General features: G+C 45.5%; 1 protein-coding gene across 1 annotated transcript; it reads right to left on the bottom strand.

Moving 5' to 3' along the window:
- Window positions 1-12481: 12481 nt before the first annotated feature.
- Window positions 12482-16537, bottom strand: ZIC1 (Zic family member 1). Its single transcript, XM_016150060.2, has 3 exons — window positions 15489-16537; window positions 13895-14058; window positions 12482-13220 (listed from the first exon to the last, which is right to left on the bottom strand). The coding sequence occupies exons 1-3, from the start codon at window positions 16468-16470 to the stop codon at window positions 13023-13025; spliced, it is 1344 nt and encodes a 447-aa protein (XP_016005546.1). The 5' UTR covers window positions 16471-16537; the 3' UTR covers window positions 12482-13022.
- Between the last annotated feature and the right edge of the window lie 3013 nt (window positions 16538-19550).

Genomic DNA, 19550 nt, shown 5'->3' with positions numbered 1-19550 from the left:
GATTCAGGAACTATAATAATAATAGCTGACTTTTGTAATCTAATGAATATCTTGGGATTATTTCTCAGCCAGAACATTATATACATAGTCTAAAATATATCTTAGACTCATACATTTTATCTTGCTATTTCAAAAATAGCAGAGCCATCTGGAAAGAGAATAGTATGTGAAAGAAGTAGTACATAAAATAGAAACACAGCACTAAAGTTGTGGAATGCTGATTAACTGTTGTCTTCAACTCCAAATATTGTTTGTTGCAGTTAACGCACATTTTTGGAATTTTAAATAAGTGTAGGTATTGCAAGCCATAAAAATAGATAATAATTATGAAAGAAAAAAACAATTTTGGACTCTGTATCTTTGTTTGTTTTTTATTTACCATAAATGAGGTTCCTTTTCAATTTTATTTTATGTGCAGGTATCTCTTTTCCTAATACTTTTAATAAACAATTCTTAGGAAATTTTATTAGTGCATGTTTGTAGAATTTTGTATATTTATTAGTGTGATCTTTTAAACTTTTAAAATTCTTCTTCATAAAGATTTCCATACTACAAATATATTCATACTTTGTATAAGAATGAACTCCATTTTACTCATATTTTATAAAATAATTATTGCACACTTCTGAGGAATCAATATATTTTTTAAAAATGTTTAGCATATAATTATTGGTTAAAAGATAAATTACTGATTTCAGAATAAAATGGTCACTATCACAGTTCTAAATCAAAAGCTGCCTACAGGGCTCTAAAAGTTCTAAAAAATGCATTAAAGTTCAGTTCACTTTTTTCTGTCCATGAAACACTAAACAAATTACCTGAGTTTTAACATACTTTTCTGGATATTTCTACCTCCTATAGATACAACTAAAGAGATTTTATATTCTGCCCCTGTAGATATTGACAAATATATTTTATATTCATATTTACAAAGATAATTTTAAGTTTTTGAGAGCTATTATTTACAGACTATATGCAGTGATATATATGAGTTTTAATTTTTATATATAGGTTCTTCCAAATGGCTAAGTCAATTAGGGGGTTTCAAGGACATTATTTATTCAAGGACAAATAAGATAAATTCGAGACGTTTGAATTTGAGGAGTATTGTTTCCATTTACATGAAAAGGCCTTAATTTGGGTAGAATTTTAGTTTAATTTAACTTTGTTCTTTTTTCTAGAAAAATCACTTCACCATCACCTGTGGAATTCTATCATATATGGCACGATTTCTTTTTTCTTTTTGCAGGGAAAAACCCAAGAGAGAATTCTCCTCACAATGACCCTGCTGTGCCCTGTGTTTACTCGGCAGTGATCCTCAGAGAAAGGAGTTGGAAAATGTATTAGAACTAGAACCAAGAACTGATGAGATTTTGAAAACCTTATTGATGCTTAAAATCTATTTTAAGTCATATATAAATGTAATTCCTTTAAAAAAAAAAAGTAAAGCTACTTTTGATATTTTGAACGAAAGGTTTAATTCCTGACACCAAAATGAATTATTCATTTATTTTGTTCCTATCTGTTTATGCAGAGTTTCCCCCCCCCCTTTTTACTCAACAACAACAGTAACAATATCAGCTCTCAACCCAAGGATCAGACCAAACGGAAAGGATGATATGAACATCCTAGATCAAGCCTTATCAAGCAATGCCCACTCTCTTGGTTGATGAAGATGTTTAAGCTCCTCTAGCTTGAATCTGTTGGAAAGTTGTAGCATCGCGGCTCCCACGTGAACAAATATTGGCGCTTCCACCAAGAAGCCCCCAAATCAAGCACAAAGTGAGAAGCCCGTATCTACAAAAGAGTGGATCCAGGAGATTAGGAGAGTGTGAATCTAGTAACTATGCTTTAAGTACTCAAATCGCTGTTTCTCATTTTATTCTTTTCCCTCTCCTCACTCTCATTCTATATATACATATATACACATATATATGTATGTATGTTTCAGCCCCCGCCTGAATCTGAATAGCTTGAGCTTTCTTTTCGGCATTTAGTGCCTGGTAATTAATGATGCTCACATCGAGCTCCTTGTGGCTGGGGCTGGAGTTCGCGCCACCGGGAGCACCTGACGTCAGCCGCCCTCCTGCCTGCGTCAGCCCCCCCGCCCCGAGCAGCCCCCGGGTGGCCTGGACAAGGACTGTGGGGGCTGCGGGGAGGAAGCCTGGAGCACGGCTGGATGAAACCGCAGAATGAGTGAAAGGGGCTTCCCTTACGCCCTCCAGTAAGTCCTGTCTCAATTAGAGCCCCAGCATTCGCGGCTCCGCGGCACTTGCGGGCACCCTACCCTTGCTACGGTGTCTGGAGGCCCAAACTCAGGTGTAGGTCATGGGGCTAGACGAGGGTGGGGATCTCAAGAATGGGACCAAAGAAATTCAGGGTAAGTCTGCAAGCCGCGAGCGCTTTCTTCCACACTTGTAAGAGACAATGTTGTATTGTTTCCACTGGCTCCAAAAAGTGGACCTTAAAAAGAAATAGACCCACCCTGTCTACCTCGAGTTGACACAACTTGGAAGTTGGTGATCCCGGGGAGTTTTGAGCCCGTGCACGGGTCGCTAGTGATCTCAACGTAGGGGAGGGGTCCTGGGACCCGCCTTTGGGAAAAATGAACAAGATCTCACCACAATCTTTCCACCCTCCTTCCTCTCTCAACCTTTTCTTTCTTTCTCCACTTTCCTTCTTACCCTTAGACCAGCTTTTTGCAAACCTCCCAAGCCTGGGGAGTTCTCAAAATTTTGGAAAGGTGTGATTTTCCAAAGAGGGCCAGGACCTCTGACTTTCCGAAAAGTGTTCAACCCGCGCAGTTGTCCCTGTCCTAACGGTGGAGGCCGGATTTTGGCGAGCGGTCGGCCTGTGCGTGGGAAGAAGTCCACCGAACTCGGTCTGAAACAAATCTTGTAGCTCTCCCGTGTCCTGCCTGAATTTCTTCGACTTAGGTTCTTGAGGAATTATTTCTCCCCTAGAGTATTCATTTTTAACCTTTTTTTTTTTTTTTAATGATAGTAGGTGTCTTGCTCGTGTAACTTTCCATCTTTTCGGCTACACTCAGAGAACAGACACTCCCTGAGCAAAGATTTAGTCCGAAAAATGCTTCTCATTACGTTGTCACCTGGAATAAATTCGAGTCCTAGGAACGACCCCTGCGCAGCCTCAGCAAAACCCATGGCGCTGCGATTCTCTCCAGGACAGCTGCTGAAGGAAGTCAGTTGTTAGAGGGCTGCGGGGCACAGACCAAGAACATGACTTCGCTTCCTCATCCAGCTTCCCCCCTAAGAGTGATTGGGAAGTCCGGCAGTAGCAAATTTCTTCCCCGCTCCAATTGAGAAGAGTTACTGAGCTCTGTTACTGGGGGAAAGAAAAGAAAAGCAGTTTCTGGAGGTGCTTTATTAAAAGTTAGAGCTTTAATTTCAACCTACATAAAATGACACCTTTCCAGAGTCCGTCAATAAATATTGCGTGAGTCGCCGCAACCTCCAGTGGCCTCTCATTCCGTGGCCACAGTGAAGCCCCCCAACACTAGCCTCACTCTTGAGGCGAGGGAGCTGCAGTTTCAGCGGCCCCGCACCATGCCAAGTCCTTGTGGCCAGACTGCCTTCCCACTCTGGGCTACAAAGTCTGGAAACGAGTCGAACCAAATTAAATTGAGACGCGTCAACTTTTAAAGGGCTTTAAAATAAGTGACTCTCCCCTCTGTATCTCACTGCCTAGCGGATACAAATTGTCACATTCTGGTAATTCCAGCCAGTAAAACAGAAATACACACACACACACACACACACACACACACAATTATTGTCATACTGTGACACTTTTCACAGCCTTGCCTGCTGTTAGGATTGAACACAACAGAATTCATTAGAACAAGATGATTAGCTTTATTTAAAAGAGTTGACTCAAAGTAGCAACTTGGAGGATTTCAGGAATCATTCTAAGGTTTATTGGTTTTATTTTGTTTGTTTTTTAAGGAGCTAAAATGTGCCTTTTACCCATATCCTTCCCTGCCCTTTTCAGGCAGTGATCGGCCTTTCCTGACAGTTGGTTAAGCCTCAGGTCTCAAAAAAATCACTTCCTTGTACATTAATTTGAGCGAAATCTGGATTCAGAGTGTAGATTTACATGCCCAGCTCGAGTGTCTAATGTATCAAATCCTCGTTAAGGAACGGCCAGCTCCGTGGCCATGTCAGCCAAAGGTCAGCCCAGTGCAACAGTGCAGTACAGTTCAAAAGCACTCTTACAGCGCTCTCCCTTCCTCTCACCCCCCACCCCATAGCCATCTTTCACATTTCAATAATAGAGCACACGGAGTTTCAACAAGAAACGCCAAGGTGGTTTTCCTTCTTCATATTAGTGACATGTAAACGATGTGTCCTAAGGTAACTACTGAAAAATTAAGTTTACCTTATTTTCCAGTAGGGCGTGGAGTTAGTGGACAAAGTAATCTTTGAAATGTCCTAAAGAGGCACAAATATTTGAGAAGCTGTGACTCTTAAAAATCTTTATTTCCAATAGTAATATTAGCAATAATTAATTTTAAAAGACTTCACAGCATTTAAATGGAAACCGCTAGTAAACTTCACTGGAGACCACAGGGATTAGAAACTACTAAGGAAAAGGGACAATTCCCCTCCCCCGCTATCCCCCCCCCCCCAACACACACGCATACACACTTTAGAGAACAGAAAGCTTATTCTGAAAAGGCAGCTTTGGTGTCCACAGGACAAAGAGGATTCAGGAGAACGACGCTAGACCCTTTTTGCCCCTGCCTCATTGGGGAGCCCCGCGACATTTCTGACTACCTTGGGGTCCTCGGCGTTCACGCACACCAGCAGGAGAGGCCGGATTGGCGCGGCTGCTCGATATCAGGCCAACTTCTCGGCGCGCGCCTCAGGCCGCGGGCGCGCACGCAGTCGCGGGCCGAGTCCACTGGGAAGGTGGCTGGGCGGGGTGAGGGAAAAACATGACTTACCAGGTCTGGGGGCTAGGTTTCGGACAAGGTTGGCGGCAGAGAGAGAGGCCAGGCAGATAGTCCTACTCAAGACGCGCAATTTGGGCAGACTAAGGCGCTAGTAGGGGGAAAGAATATCTGTCTGGTTTAGGGTGCCTCTTCCCTTGGCCTGGGCCCACAAACACTCCCCCTCCCCCTGCCCCGGTTGCCTCTTCCGACTGAACTCGGACTGGCCTAGGAGAGGCCGCAGAGCCCGCCTCTCCGCCCCAGGCCAGAGCCTCCGGCCCACCGGACCCTGACGCCTACCCAGGGGCGCCGGGGTTGGCGATGGGAGGAAAGGGGAAGGGGCATCCCCACTCTCTAGCTCGGAAGAGGGCAACCGTGTCGCCTGCACGGACCCTGGCGGCCAAGCCAAGCAGCTAGAAAGTCCGCGCGCCAGGCCACTGGCTTGCATACCAGGGCCTGCTCCCGCCTCCGCCTCTCCCTTCTCTCAAGCCCGTCGCCAAATGAAAAGGGTTCTTGGGGGCCTTAGCCTTTCGAGGAAGAACGCAGGAACCCACACTGGGTTTGTTCTTTCCAGCCAGCCTGACTCTGGTCTTCGTCATTAACGTGGAGCCGGTAGTCTAGCTTGCTTCCCGCCCCCAAAAGGACCAAAATGGAATGGATTTTATTTTGGGTAGCCCTTGTGGCATTCCTTTGGATCCAAGGACTCTGGGCTCTTGACCAGACGATAGTGCTCCGGCCTCCAGGGGGGTCTTGGACAAAAGGACCCTTGTGCTCTGTCCCCTTTCTGCCCAATCTGCAAGAGTGGGAGTGAGGAGCTTCTGCCAGGCCTCTGAGTGCCCAAGTCACGTTGGATCTTCTTGGGCCATCCTGGTGTTATTGAGCTCCAAGACTTGGAGGCTGGGTAGGAGGAAAGGCTTTGTCCTGGTAGACTCATTTCTGGAACCCTTCTGCCTCACTCTCAGATTCAAAGCTGAAGACTGGGTGAGTGGTGGCTGTCAGGTGAAATGCTGCTACATATGGCCCCTGGAACTGGCAGGGCTAAAACTGGCCCTGGGTTAGTCCGCAGTGTGAACTGGTCAGTGACACATGGCCTCTCCTGTTGACTATGAGGGAAGAAAGAAACTGGGCACCATGGAAGTGATCTACCTGTTCAATTGAAAGTAATATCCAGAAGAAGATTGGAACCTGTTGGCTGTTACTTAGGACTTTGACTAAAATCCCCAGAGGCAAAACTACAAATGTCAGTCTGAGGATAGAATAACCTAAGAACCCTCTCTTACCCCTCCCCTTTGTTTAAAGTGTTGATCACTCCACCGGACAGGTTATGCATTCACTCTGGAAATGACAGTACATTGGCCACAAAATATCTTGCAACGTGCAGAACCCCCAGGAATGTTACCAGGAGAGGAAGGCAATAGCCCGCACCTCAATTCGGCCAAACCCTATACTTTCCAGGTCTCTAAGCCAGGTCAATTATTCCACCAGTCATCATGTTTGCACCAGGTAAGCACATTTGAGCTTAACAGAATTAATACCATCTCCTAAGCTTGCTAGCTGACAAGTATTATTTAGGAAGAAGGGTCGAATGAAAAGCCATTCAGGTAAGCGGCCGCTAGTCCTCCAAATGGGGCGAGAGGGGCTGGGGCACGGCCAGAAAGAGAAAGAGGAACTGGGAGAGAGGAAAGAAAAGAAGAAAGAAAAAAATCAGATAGGTAGATATATAGATGATAAATAATAGGGAGAGGGAGAAGGAGAGGGGGAGGGGTGGGGGAGGGAGGGAAAGAGGGAGGGGGGAAGAGAGAGAGAGAGAGAGAGAGAGAGAGAGAGAGAGAGAGAGAGAGAGAGAATGAGAATAGAGGAACACAGGCGGACACTCAGGCCTGGATCTGTGTAAAGGAAGAGGGTGAGCGCTAGCAAAACACTTAGTGTCCCAGCCTCCCCCCCACCCACACACACACACCTCAGGCTTGAGCTATGTCTAGGTGCCATGTGAGTGGGCGAGGATGTCTTTTCCAGGGTACGAAGGGACTCGAGAACAGTCAGGGTAGGGTGCCAGTTTCCAACTTAGAAGGAGCCAGGAGGAGGAGAAATTTTCAGGAGCATGGCTCCTGGTCCACTGAGGCTCGGCCACCGCGCAGTCCGCGGCCCTTAGGATAGGGTAGACTATCAGCCCTCTCCGCTTGGGGTTCAGGTGGCGGGGCCGCAAATTGTTTCAGCCTACTCTCTGCCTAGCTTTGTGAACTTACTTCAACCAGGGCGGTTTGAAAACAAACACGTGCAGCTTCTTCGCTGCTGCACTATTTTGGCATCCGGGCTAGCGGCTTTCACAGGCCAGAGGCTCTGAGCAGTTCCTCTGTAGCCCTCGTGGGCGGAGGCTACTCTGCATATTCATCAGCACGTGGAACCACGGATCGCGGGCCGCGCATGCGTGCTGCCCTTCAGCCGCAGCCCCAGCGGCGGCAGACTTGGATAGCGTCCCGCTGGGCTGCAGGGTGACGCAACTAGCCCCCCAAAGCGGGCCACCGGGCTTCGGTGGAGGTGATGTGGAGAAGTCTTACTGTTACACCCACACCCACGGAATTCTTCAGGACAAAAATCTCCCTTGACGAACAGACTCACGCACCCCTATACTTTCTCGTGGTTTTACCTTCCTCCACAACTTTCAGTTTTCTTTGCCAGAGGCTAGAATTTTCCCGGATAAACAAACATTTTTAACAGGAATTAGGAGGTGTGCTTCTCTCGCGTTCTTTACGTCTTTATTTTTTTCTGTAGCTAATGGGAATTGTTACACAAAGGACAGCTGCATAATAATATATATTTTTTAAGTTTAAGGTCGCTTGTGTTTTAAGATACTATCCCCATGTGTTTATATCCAAGCTTAATAGTTGATTCTCGTGTACGCTGTACGTGAAAATATCACTGTGTATGTTTCACAGCCTGTGAATTCACCAGCATGTGCTTAAAGAAATGCCCAGCAAACAATCTGAGGCAGCCAAAACATTGTTGACAGTCGTAAGTCCCTAACATCTTCAGTGCCAATTTCATTTCCATACCAGATTGCTAAATCTGGCTGCTGCTTCTTGAAAAACCCACCTCCAGTATAGCATTAATTGGAAACTTTATATCATTTTATTTCCTTGCTCTCAAGTAGAAATATACCTTAGGAACTAAGGCCAAAATTCAACATGTATAATAAAAATAGCCCCTGGTATAGCCTGATCCTGTTTCCTCATGCTGAGGTAAAGACTTTGGAGCAAACTAGCCTTGCACAGATTAATGGAGAACATTGCTCATATTTTTGTGTATGTTATGTCATTATATATTTCCTCATGCACTTTGAGGAAAAGACTCTCACATGTGATGTGTTAGAAAAAGTTAACATTTTTATTTACTGTCTCAAACTAATGAATATCATTCAAAAAAATAGATTACTGTATAGCTACTCCATAAAGTCTTACTCTCTATACCTAACCAGTTAAAGTGGGTACATATTACTGATAATAAATGGGGTGGAAGAAAGCTGAAAAAGAATACCATGAATAATGTGAACCCTTGGTGGTTTGACTAGCATACGAGGGATAAATCTTTCCATTGCTACTCTACATTCAAGAATTTTAAAATCAGAGAGTGATATTAGATGTAAACGATTTTATGAAAACACTTTTTTTTTTCCTGATATGAACACATAGTTTAAGATCTATACTTGAGGCTAGGAGGAAGTAAAAACTCTGTACCTAGAGAGGAGATAAATTTGTAATCAGCATATCAAGTTGAAAAAAAAAAGAAAGAAATGTAGCTTGGAAATGTCTAAAATCTGATGGCTTCATATCTAATTCACAAATAATCAAAGGCAGAAGCTCAGTGTCTTCATTTTTAGTTTGCCAGAAAACATACAGTTTCCCAAACCGTAAGCTGATGCTGCTTTATAAGGGCCAGGGCCTTCTCTAAGCTGCTTCCTGGAAACCAGGATGCTCAGGTACCAACTCTACCAGTACTGATTACATCTTTGCCTGTAAAAGGGAAAATGTGGACGAGTTTTGGGCTGGGTGAGGTATTTGAGGAGTATAGTTCTGTTGCCAGCCCTTTAAAAATTCTGAGAAAATTTCACAATCAACAAATAAAAACATCTAAATGCCAGGCCCATCAGCAAAGAAGGTTAGTGCTATTTTCATTGTCAGTTAAAGCAAAAAAAAAAAAAAATGATAAGCATATGGGGCAATTGAAAGGTTACATCTTTCTTTTGGAGGTGGTTTGCTTCTTAAAGGTTAACTTGAATGCTTGACTTTAAAAAATCAAAATCATCAGCTGCAAATGCTTATAGCAGTTGGGGGTAGCTTTTGAAGAAGAAAACAAAGGATCTGAAATGTCTGAAAATTACTTAGACCCCATATAAATGATGGTTGTATATTTATGTGCTTACTTTATAAATGTACACACACACTACAATTCATTTCTCTTCATTTCTCAAATATGATTGCTTGTACTCAGGCATTTTTTGTTGACACAATATAACTTTTTAATAACTTGTTAGCTATTCTAATCATTTGACAGTATCCAGAATACAATGCAGTCAAAATATGAACCAGGATGGCTTTCTGCCTAAATCAAAATCCACAGCTACACATGGAAACCAGTCATTTGCAGCATCTTCAGCTCCTGCTAAATAGGGTCTAACAATATATTTCGCTGTTCACATTCATGTGTTTCAGGACCTAATAGCCCATGAAGAAAAGTATGAAGAATACATCTCAAGAAGCAGACATTAAAGGTACTAGCAAAAATAATAGACTACATTGAAGTTTGGACCATTATTTTAGATGACCTACATCATTAATGACTTTTCCTTTGTGGTGGGTGTTAGAGAATAGAATGTATAAGGAAGATTGGCATAAATATTGGCTTCTACTATAAAAGTTCCTTTCCTGTGAGTAAGATTATTCACAAACACATAGTACTCCTCAAATGTTTATTTGGCCTTCAAAGTCTAAAAAGTATATAGTTAAAATATAAAGTAGTTTTGAAGTGAATATTTACCCCTAAAATTTATCTTTAAAATACCCTACTTAAATTATATCTCATAGTATATTTAATAATTATGCTATGATATTAAATAAAAAAGGCACCAGGTATATAACAAATAATGAGATGTTTATATAAACTTGAATTCAAAACTGCATTTAGGAAAATGCAGTAATTTACTATCTTCCTAAATACACTAACAAAGTTATAAAAGCACTGTTGTTGTTATCATCATTGTCGTTACATTAGGCTCCCAGACATTCTGATCTCTAATGGGAAGGGGAAGGATTATTAATTGAGGTGTTTATCTTTCCTAGAGAGATAAGCTATCTTTATTCTTCTTTCAGTTTTTGTTAATTTTTGATCTAATGTCTGGAGTCACTTCAAATTCTACACTGTTAATCAATTTCAAACCTCCAAAGCCAATTGGAGCCCTCTGGAATTTGGAGGGCTAGCAGCAATTCCTGCTTAGGTGTTCAGCTTCCTTAAATCTGGCAAAATTTTGCAAGGTGGCGCTCTTTTCATGAAAGGTAGATATTGACTCTTATAATCACAATGACATTTTTGAGAAAAAATTAAACACCACCGTTTCCAGTTTTTGATGTGCTACAGAAAGTTTACCAAATCTCCTCCTTAGCCAGTAAAATTTTGTTGACTAAAAGTGACAAATACAAATAGCACGAAATCGAAGGACAAGTCAACAAATAATTTTAAGGAGAATTTAACATTTTAATTTTGTAATTGGTCAATAGTATACCGTGAAGAATTAATATCACTTTAAAACAAATGTGAGGATCTTAAGAGATTCTCATCCTTTTGAGGGGTTGTCCTACTTGTTTTTCTCCTCTAAGCCAATATTGCCTGTGACTTTCTGAACTCAGTATATTTTAAAGAAACATCTGGATTCCTCCTTGCCCACAGTGAGGTCAGTTTTTGCCTCCTGTTTTGACACATTTACCCCTCACACGTACAGCCAAGGCCCTGATTTGTGATCTTCAGTTAGGCTGTCTGCTTAATGGGGTGATCATGCAAGCTACAACCAGAGACAAAGAGGCTTGCGTTTCTAACCAGCGAAGCTAACTTCGAGGGAGCAGCATAGCTTGCAAATCTATCAAACTAAACTGCAAGAAAGACAATCTGATTTAGAGAAAAGGCGTTCCGCTACAGTCATTAAGCACAAGTAATTTAGATTTTTATATTGTCTGCTCATTTACAAATTTACTGTATCGATGCCAGCCAATGGAACGAATTTCTTAAGTAAATGAGAAATAAATAAAAGAGATAGAAAGATAATAAAATTACATAAAATAATTCTCTTCCCTAGATGTATTTTTGAGAGAACTAATAACTGTGGCAAAATTATAGCAATAATAACATATCATAGGAAGTAATTAATTTAAATTAGCATCATGTTTGAAGAAATATAAGTAAAACGTTTTATGGACGTTTACTTTTGTACAAAGGAAGGCCTGGAAAAGCATGCGTCAACATCTTGAAAATTAGTTATAGCCATAAATGGTTTAATTGAAGACTGCAATTTAAAATATGATATTGTAAATCTGTAACTCGGTTTCAGCCTGGGGAATTTAATTTGGGGGGGGGGGGGTGGGCAGCAGAACCCTCTGCTGCAAGTTCATTTGCAACGCTGCAGAGCAAGCCCTAAGCTTCTGACAATTCGCCTACATTAATATTGATGTCGCCTGTGCAATCTATTTCTGTTATTTTTATGGTTGTTATTCTACGTCTGCAAAGGTCATTTAAATTATACTGCGGTCTAAAATTTGTTTCATAAATTTTGATATAAATACTAATTACACCCTCTCGGAGAGCCAGCAGGGTAGCGTTCATTTATCACGTTTATACGACCTGCGATGACAGAAAGGGAAGGCAACGGAGACTGGATTTTCCAGAGAACCACTAAGGCTGTCAGAAAAGGCAGCAGGTTGTTGGGAGTGAAGAAGAAATTCCTACCACAATCACTGAGATTTAAGAATCTTTAATAAGGTACGAAAAGTTACCAAACAGTTCTGGAAACTAAAGTGTACATAACGAATTCTTCTAGCCATAAATATTGAATAGCTGTAACATGAATAAACCGTCCCTTTACATGCGGATAAATATGGAAACTAGGAATTATATACATTATGTGGTTGTACCTTTTGCCAAAAGCAACGGGACAGTTATAGTTTTTTTTTTTTAATATCACTTAACATAAACAAATGGAACAGTTTGACACGCAGATCCAGGCTCGTACTATACGAATTCTTGACAGGACGTGAAACAACATTTTACTGCACTGAAGTACTTAGACTTTGGGACAAAATGTTTCCACTTTATACAAAGAAAAAAAAAGCACATTAATACCAATAATATTCTGTTAGGTCGACGTGGAGACTGTAATTATACAAAGTAATTCACATTTTGGTACACATTTACTAGAACATTCTTGCCATTCAGTACAAACAGTTGGCTTTCGGCCGCCCACCCCCTCCCCCACCCCACCCTCCCAGCCCCTCCCCCCTCCCCAAAGCAAAGACCACAACGCCACGATCCCTCCCTCCCGCTCCACCGGAGATATAACTATTTACAGAATCCAACAGTACAGTTTTAAGCTAATAATTCTGTATTTACAAGAATGCAAAGAGAAAAAGGAAAAAAAGCCTAAGCCCGGAGAGCCTGTTCCGTTTCTAGTGAGAAACTGGCCCTCAGGGTTGGCAGCATTTGGTCAGGTGGCCGCCTTCTCCTCAACTCCTCCTCCTGCCCCTTGGCTACCAAGCCTTGGCCACAAAAAAAAAAAAAAAAAAAAAAAAAAAATACGGGGTGGGGGGATAAAGAAAGAAAGGGAAAAGGGAAAAAGAAAGAAAAAGGAAAAAGGGGGAAATTTTTAAAGGTTTGGTGTTTTCTCTCTCTTACTCGGTCCTCAAAAATATATATATGGATTGAGGGGTGGGGGAGGCTGTTTTGATTTGCAGGGTTCTTTCAGTAATATTTTGTATACCTGTGTGTTTTCAGTCTCTTAAATAGCGTTTCGATCGGTGTTTTGTTTCTGATTTTAAACGTACCATTCATTAAAATTGGAAGAGAGCGCGCTGTGGCCGGCTGTGTGGTGGACCGCGGAGGAGGAGGGCGACAAGGAGCTGGTGGTCGGGTTGTCTGTGGAGGGAGACACGATGGTGGGCGGCGTGGAGGACTCGTAGCCAGAGCTGGCGGCAGGAGAAGGCTGTGAGCCCTGCGAGGAGGATTCGTGGACCTGCGGAAATAAAGTCGCGTTTTTAAGGAGCTAAAGAGCCGCAGCGGCAGAAGCCTAAGATGAGTGAAGGCCTCGCACCGCCTTTCCCCGGAGCCCTGGATCTCCTTGACCTCCAGAGAAGCCCCACCAGCAGGACAGGGCTTGGTTGCCCGGCCTCTGCCCTACAGAGGCAGTGCTCCACTGAGGGACAGCCCCCGCCCTCCCCAACTACAAAAGAAAAACAGATCTGGAAAGAGGATGCTAGATATGGGGCTAGAACCCCAGATGGTCCCTCCCGCAGCTGGTGAACTTTGCTTGCTCAGGTCTACATGCAGGACCCCAACTCTTATGCTAACGCTGCCTGCTACAATGGCGGCAGCTTCGGCAGCATTAACTAGCTAAGTGCAGCCCTCGCTCCCTTTCTGGGTCAAATTTAGTCGCGGCCTCTGCCGAAGTGTTAACTTCTTTCTACTTTTATTATTAAGTAGTAGATTTAGAGTGGTCTGGGAGCCCCCGGCCCCTTTTCCAGCTCCCGCCCATTCTGTTCGGCCCCACTCAACAAAGTGGAACCTTTGCCTTTCAGCCTCCGCCGGCTCCTGCCACCGGCCGACTGCCTGCCACTGGCCACCCGACCCCGGCCAAAGAGTAGAGCGGACTCTTGGCTCGAAGGCGGGCAGCGGGAGCGCGGCGATTACCTTCATGTGTTTGCGCAGAGAGCTGGGGTGCGTGTAGGACTTGTCGCACATCTTGCAAAGATAGGGCTTGTCACTCGTGTGCACGTGCATATGCTTCTTTCGGTCGCTACTATTGGCAAAGCGTCGATCGCAGCCCTCGAACTCACACTTGAAGGGCTTCTCCCCTGGGGTGAAAGGGAATAAAGAGAGAAATCTGATTAGAACAAGTCCTGCCGTTTTTTTTTTTTTTCAATGGGAAAATAAAAATGAAACAAAAAATGTCAGCAGTCCAGGTTTAGCACTTGGAAAGCTCAAAAACCCGGTCTTCAATAAAGTCACATATACGCAATGGATATATAAATATTTGTATTATTTTAACTCCTGATTCAATTAGATACAGATTTATTATTGTTGTTGTTGTTGCTGTCGTTTTGTTGTTGTTGTTGTAATTTTTGGATCCCAGAGTCGTAGCGGGTCTGGCTTCAGGTTTTTCTGCCCGGGGCTATTCAGACGACTTCAGGCGGCTCTACCTAGTTCTTGGTTCTAATTTCCACATTCTAGGATGATTCTCCCGCTGTTTTGCTCTTTCTCCTCCCCCTCCCCTCGCCGACGCTCCGCACCCTTCTTGTCACCTCCTACGCCCCCCATCCTCACCCCCACCCCACAAACACACAGTCACTCACATTTTATAACGTAATCTGGGCCGAAAGTACGGCACCGCAAATTTTTCTCTGACTGCGGTTTAAACCGTAAATTCCAAATGCAGTTCTCAGGAATCACCCAGGCCAACCAGAATAGGGAAGCAGACCGGATTCCCGGTCTTTTTGGAACAAGAACCCCAGAATGGCCTGGCCCACCCAGACTATAAATTGGAGCTCGCCGCCAACTTTTCTTTTAACTGTTTCCGACGGGTCTCTTTATTTTTAAAGGCCAACGCAGAGGAATTGGTGTTTTGAAATTCATCTCATAGACTCTAACAAAAAAGACTGTCTTCCACCGGCTCTCCCGACGCAAGCCTACTCACGAACAAGTCACTAGTAAAATTGGGCTCTCTGAATATGCATAAGCCTCTATAAGCCTCCTCAGGCCAGACTTTCACCACTCCCTCCCACCTTTTCGTCTTTTTGTTTTTGTTTTTTTCTATGCCCCTTCATTTGATCTCCTCCAATTTCCTCAGTTCCTTCCTTTGGGAAAGTCCTCACTAAGGTGCGTAGAGAGGCATGTTGGCCGAAAGCAAACGTTTAGATTTAGATCTATCTGCAGCTGGAGCGGCCGGAACCTCCGCCGCCGCGGGGTCTGGCCACCTCTCCCGCCTTCACGCGCAGCAAGGACTCTGTAAAGCCAGATTTGTCTCTGCTCTCTCGACCATTTGTATTTCTCATTTAAAAATCTTTATCCCTATCCTTCCCGTCCAATCCTTTCTTTACTTCATAATTTTAAGCCACAAACTAAAAACCAGTGTACACTTTCGCTGCCTGCCTGTGGAACCTGACGCCCAGACCAACCAAGGCCCCGTTTGTGCGCCCGACCACCGACTTTTGGATTTTCGGGTCCCAGGCCCACGTTGGGGCGGGGGGATATGAGGGTTGAGAGTCAAGGACAGAGATTTCCGTACCTGTGTGCGTCCTTTTGTGGATCTTTAAGTTCTCAGAACGCGCGAAGACCTTGCCGCACCCAGGAAAGGGGCAGGGGAAGGGCTTCTCGCCCGTGTGCACGCGGATGTGGTTGACCAGTTTGTATTTGGCTTTGAAGGGCTTGCCCTCGCGCGGACACTCCTCCCAGAAGCAGATGTGATTACTCTGCTCAGGTCCGCCGACGTGCTCCACGGTGACGTGCGTTACCAGCTCGTGCATGGTGCTGAAAGTTTTGTTGCACGACTTTTTTGGGTTAGCCAGCTGCTCCGGCTCGATCCACTTGCAGATAAGCTCCTGCTTGATGGGTTGGCGCATGTAGCGGAAAAAGGCTCCGGCGCCGTGATGCGCGGCCATGTTCACGTTCATGGGCCCGTAGCCGTGCAGCTGCGGCGCGGCATAGTGCTCTGAACGCGGGCTGGTTACCTGGCCATACTGCTCGGGCCGCGGGTACATGTCCCCCGAGAAGCCAAGCCTCATCTGCCCGTTGACCACGTTGGGCGACGCGTGGCCCGCCGCCTGCTCGTGAAGGCCTGGGAAGAGGAGGTGGCCCGCGGCGTCCGTGTGGCCGTGTGGGCCCCCGAAGCCCCCAGCAGAAGCCGCGAACAAGCTGTGCTGCGCGCTGGCTGCCGCCGCCGCGTCGCCAAAGCCCCGGTTGCGGAACAGAAAGTCCCGCGTAGAGTTGAAGGCAGCGCTCGAATAGGAGCCGACGTGGCCGGGGTGATGGTGATGGCCAAGGGCAGCGGCAGCCGCGTAACCTGGCGCCTGCGACGTGAAGGCCGTCTGGCCTGCGGAGGCTAGCTCATGCGAGCTGGGGTTGAGCTTGAAGGCTCCCATGCCGTCGGCAAACGGGTTGATGCCCAGGCCCACGTCGCGCTCGGACACGTCGCCTGCCGAGTGGTGGCGGGACGCGCCAAAGGTGGTCACGCCGATCGCAGGATACTGGGGGCCGGCATCCAGGAGCATCGTGGCTGCGCGGGGCAAGCCCCGGCCTCCCCCGCCCCCCCCACCCTCGCCCGCCGAGGAGGGAAAACCAGGAGGAGGAGGAGGAGGAGGTATGGGAGGCGGAAGAAGAGGAGGAAGAAGAAGAGGAGGGAGGAGGAGTCGACCCACCTCGCGAAGTCCTAGCCCGCAGGCTGAGGCGCCGGGCGCCGGGGAGCCCGCTTGGCCAAGCGCGCGGAAGCCGGACGGCTGCGGGCCGCGAGCAAGGCGGGCTCCGGCGCCGGCGGAGCAAACCCCGCCGCCCGGCTTACACTTTCTCGCCGCTCAGTCTCTGCAGAGAGGACCCTGTGTCAAGGCTGCCCAGGAAAAGGCACGGAACATCTCAGCCCCCCCAAAAAACTTCCTGCCAGATTTGTAGCATAGAGGAATGTGAGCACCGGAGCCGCGACTGCTCTCTCTCTCTCAGCCTCGCGCCGTTCGCCCCTCCTCACTTCGCCACTAGACCCTCGCCCTTTCTTTTCTCTCTCTTTTCTCTCAGGCTCGCCTCCTCGCTCCTTCGCTCTCCTTTTTTCTCCCTCTGCCTTTTGCAAAAAAAAAAATATATATATATATATATGATGATGATGATGATGATGATGATGATGATGAAGGGGGGGAGGAAAAAGAAAGAAAGAAAAAGCCAAAGAAAAGGCGCAAATCATGCACAATATTGTCTTTTGCGGTTTATCTTCCTGGGGAGAAACTTTCACCTCCTCAGCCGGGCGGTGAGCGCGAGACTGATAGCAGCAATCATTCCTGCAGATAAATGAATTGAAAGGACGACACCGTCCCCCCCCCCCTTGATGAATGGGAGCAGGGGGAGGTGTCACGTGCTGCTGACGCGGGAGCCCATTGGTGCGTTCGCACTCCCCCCGCCCGCGGCCGCCGCGCCAACGGAGGGCGCGCCGAGGCGCCGCGCTCCGTTCATTGGCCCGCCCGCCTCATCAATCCCAGGTATTGTAAAGCGCTTGACATCCCCTTTTGACAAACCCGGCTGCCAGGAGTAGCAACTTTTTTTAGCCAAATTTTTTCTCTCTTCTCATGGAAAAAAAAAATGCCATGATTCCTTTTTCTTCTCGCAGTCATAAACATTTTCTCTTTCCTTATCCTTTTCCCTCTCCCTCTCTGTCTCTATCATCTAGCTTATCTCTCTTCCTCTCTTTCTAGATCTTGTCTTTCTTCAGACCTGCTCTTAGCTGAGCGATTAGCGACTTCGGGAGTCTCCGGGACCAGGAGGCGGGGATGGGACTGGTAAACACAGCTAAGGCACTTCCAGAATGTCCCGATTCAGCAACTTTTCTTTTCTTTCTTTCCCCGTCTCCCCCCCCCCCCGCCCCCTTTCTACGGCGGCAAAGGAGGCTTTTGTTATTTGCTCCTTTTGAAGTTTGCTTCCCTCTTGCCTCTTCCCCCTCCTGTTTATAATTTAAGATCTCGGGAGCACACGGACACTCACTATCTTTTTACAAAAAATGTAATTTCTCAGGATAACCGGTTGCCTCGATTTTCTTACTTTTATCAAATCATCAGGTTTTCTGGATCCTCCCCTCCTCCAAATAAGCACAGGTGGATGAGAACTCTTAACTTTCCTGGTCATTAAAGTTTGGTTGTTTTTTTTTAAGTGGCAGATTGGAAATATTGTTGCCTATTTTTCGTGTTTCATCTCCTGCGTTATTCTTCTCTTTTCTCCCTTTCCCCCTAGTCTCCTTGGTCTGCTCCCCTAACCCCCTCCTTCTGAACTCCTGTTCCCAACCAGGGCCCCTTCATTCAGGTAAAACTGTAAATTTCCCAACGTGCCATTGTTTTTCGGGACTGTCCAAAGCTCCCTAGAAATCCTCGAATACTTTTTTGGTATTTAAATACCCGATGGATAGAACCAATGTAAATTTTGTGACGTTCAAACCTTTTCTAGTTCACAAATCAGTCACCCTTGTCACAGTTATTGAAATTCCGCAACTGGCCACACCAGGACGGTGGAAAAAGCGGGCGCGGTCTTTGTTGCCGACCAGGCTTTTGATCGCCAGAGAAAATTTACTTACCTTCAGATGAGTGAGCAGAAAAAGAAATAACACTCCCTTTGATTTAGTTAGGAAAATGCAGACATTTGGATTCAGTGCAAACATACAACACTCGCTTGTTTTCGTGATGCGGCCCTCGATTAACCTGTCTTTGCCCAGCGCAAAGTCTATTCAACAACTGTGCGTAGTTGCTTTTTGTCCCGTCCACAAAGAGCCATTGACCATATATTAAAATGATTGTTGAAAGGTAGAGGAGTATGGCACTTAAAAGCAGGGAAAAAATCCCTGTGACTCAATCAATTAAGGCGAATAACATTTATGCATTTCAAAAATGCACAGGATGGGGGGGCGGAGTTGGGGAAGAAGGTTGCATTTCTCCGCAGCTCTGTTTAAAACCCTGCAGTCTGGGCTCAAGCGTCTGCATATTCATTAGGTCTAATTATTTTCTAGTAAGGAAAACACAAAAAGCCAAGAGTCGGAATCCTTCAATTTGCCCTTTGTTTCTAACTTCATTTGGCTTATTTGCAGCTGAATCAGAGCCCTAAACTCTTTTCTCAGACAAAGAAACCTCAGCTCATCCTTTCAGGAGCGCCCGGTTAGGAAACTCACCAGCCCCGGGGAGGGAGGAAATGAAAATGAATATGTTTTGCCCAGTTTCCCGCCTTAGCTGCAAGGCAGGGAAGGCAGGAGTGGCCTCGGCCGCTCCTCATTTTCCTGGTTTTATAATCTTTTCATCGGCTAGATCCTCGCTTGGGGTTGGTGAGCTGAGCTCCCCTTTCCCTTGGGCTGTCCCTTCTCAAAACTCCACTTGTGTATCTGGGATGGTTTCCCAGTGTCTGAATAAACCTGACCGAGCATTTGCACTTGTGCTGGAAAAGAAAAATTTGAGAAAAAAATATATTTTATCCCCAAAAACAGGCCTGAGTGCAGCAGCCCAGCATTCCCCACCGATTTAGAGATTGAGAATCACAAAGATTGGGAATGAAAGGAAAAAGCTGGCACTTGAGCAGTGGTTTAATAGCAACAACAACGACGACGACAACAACAACA

Source organism: Rousettus aegyptiacus, unplaced genomic scaffold (assembly GCF_014176215.1).
Source record: "Rousettus aegyptiacus isolate mRouAeg1 unplaced genomic scaffold, mRouAeg1.p scaffold_m13_p_4, whole genome shotgun sequence".
NCBI lineage: Eukaryota > Metazoa > Chordata > Mammalia > Chiroptera > Pteropodidae > Rousettus > Rousettus aegyptiacus.
Note: the sequence above shows the minus strand (reverse complement) of the source record. Positions and strands in the feature narration are given on the sequence as shown.

Coding starts and splice junctions, on each gene's coding strand:
- ZIC1 (XM_016150060.2), bottom strand. CDS start 16,470: ATGCTCCTGGATGCCGGCCCCCAGTATCCTGCGATCGGCGTGACCACC. Junction 14,059..15,488: donor CCACAAAAGGACGCACACAG/GTACGGAAATCT, acceptor CTTTCACCCCAG/GGGAGAAGCCCTTCAAGTGT. Junction 13,221..13,894: donor CTCTGCGCAAACACATGAAG/GTAATCGCCGCG, acceptor TTATTTCCGCAG/GTCCACGAATCCTCCTCGCA.